We start from the raw sequence: 4,587 nt of genomic DNA, 5'->3' as shown, positions 1-4,587 counted from the left end.
GCAGAGCCCGGACCACGAGGGGGCCCTGGGGGGCAGCGCCTGGCCACGCCTGCTTAAAAGGCAGAGAGACCGGACCTTAGACTGCACCACGGGGTGGGGGAGACCCACACTATTCCTCCCTTCAGCTCCAGCCATACCATTGCACCCCCGCAGCGAGGTGGAGCCGTGCCATTCCACTGCCTCCCAGCGTGGACTGTACCACTCCGTCCTTCCCGCTGGGCTTGAACCGTTCTATCCCTCCCCGCTTAGACCACCATCCCCATCCCCCCTCGCGGGCTCGGACCGTACCATCTCGCCCCGCGCGCCCCTCACCGTCTCGTCCGGCTCCATACGGATCTTGAACGTCTGCTGCTGCAGCGTCTTCAGGGTGATAGTCACCGCCATGGCGGCGGCGGCCGGGCCGGGCCGAGGCTCGGGCGGCTCTTTCCAACGTATACAGCAGCCCCGACAACATGCAACTCACGCCGCTGCCATCTTACTGCCCCGCGGCTTCCGGCTCCCACGCGCAGCAGCCCCAGCACGTGACACGAGGCAACCGGAAGTGATGTGCGCTAGGCGAAAAAACGCCTCGCTGGCGGTCACGTGCTAAGGGAGGTGGCTGCGGGGAGCGGGTCATATGACGAAGCATAGGTTATGTGTAGGGGCCCCGGACCTGAAGTGGTCATATGACAGAGGGGCACAAAATGGCAGCCCTAATGGGCTAACATGGCGGGGGAGGGCTGGCCCGGTTGCAGGCGGAGCCAAGCCCAGGGGAATGCAAGACTTCGCTCCCTTGAGAGGATCACTGGCTTCCCATCCTCAGGGACCCCCACAGCTCCTGCTGCAGCAAGCCTGACCCCGCTTCTGGCCCCCCTGGCAGAGCAGGCAGAGGAAGGACACAAAGACAAGCACCTGGGTTAGACACAGAGTTAATTTAATAGAAATTTTCTTCAGTCCTCAATACATTCAAGTGTGACCAGACCCCTCGAACACTCACCCACCCCCAGGTGCAGTTCCAGTAGTAGGAACAAGCCTGGCCCTGCAGTTCTCTGCTCCCCACCCCCCTCCCCCCAGCTCTGCATCCTCAACTGGGAGATTCTCTTTACATTCTACCCTACAGTGCGCCCCCCCCCCCCCCCTAAAAGGCCTGTGCAGTTCCCTAGGGACTCCAGCCACCTGTTACAGAAAAAGGTGCTTTGGACCCCCAGATGCAACAGGCTGTTATGCAGGCTACCCATTAGGGATATGGCACAGCTCAGAGGCCGGCTGGAAGTAGGTGCCACTTCTGAGCCGGCTTTGGGGATGAAAGAGGGAGCAGGCAGCTGCAGCCCTGCTGTAGAGACCCAGCAGCTTTGGGCTGGAAAGAGAAACTCCCGCAGGATGGTGCTTCCCTGCCCCCCTGTCAATCCCAACCCCCCACACTGCTTCCTCTTCCCATATTCTGAAAGCCTGCAGGGGGCTGGGGACAGTTTCCATTTGGAAGGAATAAAAAAAAAAAAAAAAAAAAAGAGTGGGGGGAGCAGGGGAGGTGCCTGGGAGAAGTAGAGATGCTGATTTCTAGCCTCCATGCCCTGCTTTGTAGAGAGCAGCTGCCAGAAGCCAGCCCACTGATAATCCCTTGCAGCCAGTGCTATCAACAGGTGAACTCCTGGAAGTTAGACCCTGGATATTGTTAGGGCCAAGGCCTAGCCCTCTCTATGCACAGGACCGGGGCTGATAGTGGCAATGGGGGCATGTTTCAAAAAGGGGGGGGGAAAAACAGGGGAAATGGGGCAAATAAGGACAAAAAAAACAAACAAAACAAAACAAAACAAAACAACAACCCCAAAACAAAACAAAGACACCAATAAAAAAAGAAAGTTCGGGTCTCATAGAGACATTACAGTATCCCCTTCCCACGGCTGCTGCAGGCGGGGGCAGCAACAGCTGCGTGCTCACAGCTCATCCTTCCCAGGCCCCTCTGTCTCCTCTTCTTCCTCCTTTTCAGGCTCATCCTCGTCATCATCATCCTCATCCTCATCCCCCTCGGCCTCGCCCTCCTCCTCCTTCCGCTTCTTGTCCTCCTCCTCCTGCTTCTTGCGCTGTTCTTCATCCTGCTGCTCCTTCATCTTCTTCTCTGCATCCTAGAGAGTTTGGATGCAGCCATATTAGCAGGGGCAGCGAGGACAGGGCTACCGGCTGGGCATTCACTCCCAGCCTCTGCTACTTCCCACATCTCCCTGCCCCGGGGACAAACAGAGCTGTGCCTCCAGGTCCAATGCCCAGATAGAGGTCACTATCACTGGGACCCAATTCAAGGGTCTGCTGTGGGGACCCTGGCCAGACTCCATGAGCACTAAGAAAGTTACCTCTTCAAAGCACCTTGTGCCCTCAGCCCTTGGCAAGGGGCTGATTTTTTCCCCCCACCCCTATCACCCAAGAGAAATCTTGACTAGGAAAGTGCCAAGCAGAGGCCTGGAGTTCTGCTCCATGCCCCAAGAAGGGGGCATGTCTACCCCCCCCCGCCCCCAAGCCTCTGCCCACTAACTCCTGGGAGACAAGAGTAGTGCCATGACACTAACTCCCATACCTTGGTGGCCCCCCACGTCTCACTGCCAAACTCCTCTGCAAACTTCTCATCATCTGTGATCAGGAAGTTATCAAAAATGGTGCCAGACTTCACCTGGAGGGAATGGAGGAAGAGAGCAAGACCGTCACCAAGCAGCAGCGGGGCAGCTAGATCCCTTGAGGGGACTTGCTCCATGAGGGGAATCACCCAGCAGGGCCTGGAGGGGACTCAACTTCCCACACCACAGCCATTTCCCCACCCCACCTCCAGCCCCCAGGAGAGGTACCCGCTTTGGCTCCATGACCTATACCACCTCACTACTTGAGTGTGCAGCAGAATCATCGAGACCCCAGCTACCATCCACCTGCCCCAGAAATCAACCAGCCTCCCCCACCCTCAGTCTCTTAGAAAACACTGTTGCTCCCCACTCCCAGCCATCACACCTGCCACAGGTCAAGGCCAATAACTCCAAAGCTGTCATAGGCATATAGACTGGGATCAGGCGTGTACTCAGGGTTGTCGATCTCAGGGTGTACCCACTTGCCCTTGTAGTCAGGGTTGTCAATCTGGCGCGGCTTCCACTCCCCCTGTAGCGAGGCAGAGGGAAGGGAGTGAGCACCTGGCTCAGGTCATGGACGCTAGCACCACCACAGGGCCCAGGCCCCCACAATGGCAACCCCAGGGCCAATGGCAACCTGTGGGTTACACTCCCCCAGCAACAGGTGAGGCCACATCTAGAATCCTTTGTCCAGTTTTGGGTCCCCCACTACAGAAAGTATGTGGACAAGTTGGAGACAGTCCAGCAGAGGGCAATGAAAATAAGTCATGTGCCCTAGCACCCTCACCATGAGAATAGGCTGAGGGAACTGGGCTTATTTAGTCTGCAGAAAAGACAACTGAGGGGATATTTGAACCTTCAGCTACCTGAAAGGTGGTTCCAAAGAGAATGGAGCTACACTATTCTCAGTGGTAGCCAATGACAAAACAAGGAGCAATGCTCTCTAGTTGCAGTAAGGCAAGTTTAGATAAGATATGTAGCTGGGGCCTAGGGGCAGCAGGTCAGGAGCGAGGGGCACAGGGGTGGTACTGGTCAATGTTTATGAAATGGGTGCTGGTACAAAGAAAGGTTGAGAGCCGCTGGACTAGACAGCCTTCTGAAGTCCCTTCCAACCCTAATTTTCTAGGACAAGCAGGGGCTGCTGCAGAGACCAGCTCTCAGGACTGCTCATCTCTTTGGGTACGCAGCAGATTCCCAACCCTACATGGACCCAGGAGCAGCAAGCTCCAAGTTTATGAAGAGGGAACCTTTTTCTTGTTGAGGCCATAACTGACACTCCCAGCCAGGCAGCAGGACTCTGCAGGTGGTCTTATGGTACTCATGGCTTCTACAAGGATGTGTGGCACTGGCAGTCTGGTTATAGCTCTAGTATGGTACCCTTATCTCCCCCCTCACCTGACAAGGCCTGGGTATATATATAGCTTCCAGTACAGGCTGCAAGGAAAAGGGGATGGGAAGGCCTGGCCCACCTCACCTTGTACTCGGGGTTCTGGATAACCGGAGGCTCCCACTCGCCATCCATCTCCTCATCCCAGTCCTCAGGTTTCTTAGCATCAGGGTCAGGGATGTGCTCAGGCTTGTCCCAGTCCTGGGAGTGAGAGTCCCGCACGAGTCAGACTCCCCCAGTGGGGCCTCACTGCGTGTTACCTTTCCCACCACCCAGCCCCAGTCAAGTAATTCCTGCCAGCCTGTGCCCACCTCAGGCTTGGTGTCTGTGGGGTCATCAATCTTGGCCCGTTCATCCCAGTCCTCAGGCTTCTTGGCCTCAGGGTCCTTGATCTTCTTGGGTGGCAGGAAGTCCCAGTCGTCCTCCAGGTTGCCCGATTCCACCTTGCCATTGTCTATTTTCACTTCATAGGTATTGTCAGGCCGGACAATGATGGTGTACAGGTGGGTAAACTCGTCATCCTGCACAGGGAGGGGCCAGGTGAGCAGGGGCCAAGGCATCATGGAGGAAAGGGCATGGGAAGACACCCCCCCCCCCCCCTTTTTTGGCGCCACC

General features: G+C 56.7%; 2 protein-coding genes across 3 annotated transcripts in view; both read right to left on the bottom strand.

Annotated features, from left to right (window-relative positions):
- RAD23A (RAD23 homolog A, nucleotide excision repair protein) overlaps positions 1-527 on the bottom strand; it is a 6,329-nt gene extending 5,802 nt beyond the window's left edge. Inside the window, exon 1 of one of the 2 annotated variants that reach the window (XM_006023424.3) lies at positions 289-527. In XM_006023424.3, coding sequence (XP_006023486.1) covers positions 289-384 — 96 coding nt within the window. In that variant the 5' untranslated portion in view covers positions 385-527. The remainder of the gene's footprint in view (positions 1-288) is intronic. The other variant, XM_006023425.3, reaches the window with a different exon arrangement.
- Positions 528-892: 365 nt separating this feature from the next.
- The window catches only part of CALR (calreticulin), a 6,916-nt gene continuing 3,221 nt past the window's right edge, over positions 893-4,587 (bottom strand). The window contains exons 5-9 of the mRNA XM_006023423.3: positions 4,284-4,493; positions 4,060-4,173; positions 2,971-3,114; positions 2,549-2,641; positions 893-2,102 (exon numbers count right to left, since the gene is read on the bottom strand). Of these exons, the coding sequence (XP_006023485.1) occupies positions 1,914-2,102; positions 2,549-2,641; positions 2,971-3,114; positions 4,060-4,173; positions 4,284-4,493 (750 nt within the window). The 3' untranslated portion in view covers positions 893-1,913. The remainder of the gene's footprint in view (positions 2,103-2,548; positions 2,642-2,970; positions 3,115-4,059; positions 4,174-4,283; positions 4,494-4,587) is intronic.

This window comes from Alligator sinensis, unplaced genomic scaffold (assembly GCF_000455745.1).
Source record: "Alligator sinensis unplaced genomic scaffold, ASM45574v1 scaffold707_1, whole genome shotgun sequence".
In the NCBI taxonomy this organism is placed as follows: domain Eukaryota; kingdom Metazoa; phylum Chordata; order Crocodylia; family Alligatoridae; genus Alligator; species Alligator sinensis.
Note: the sequence above shows the minus strand (reverse complement) of the source record. Positions and strands in the feature narration are given on the sequence as shown.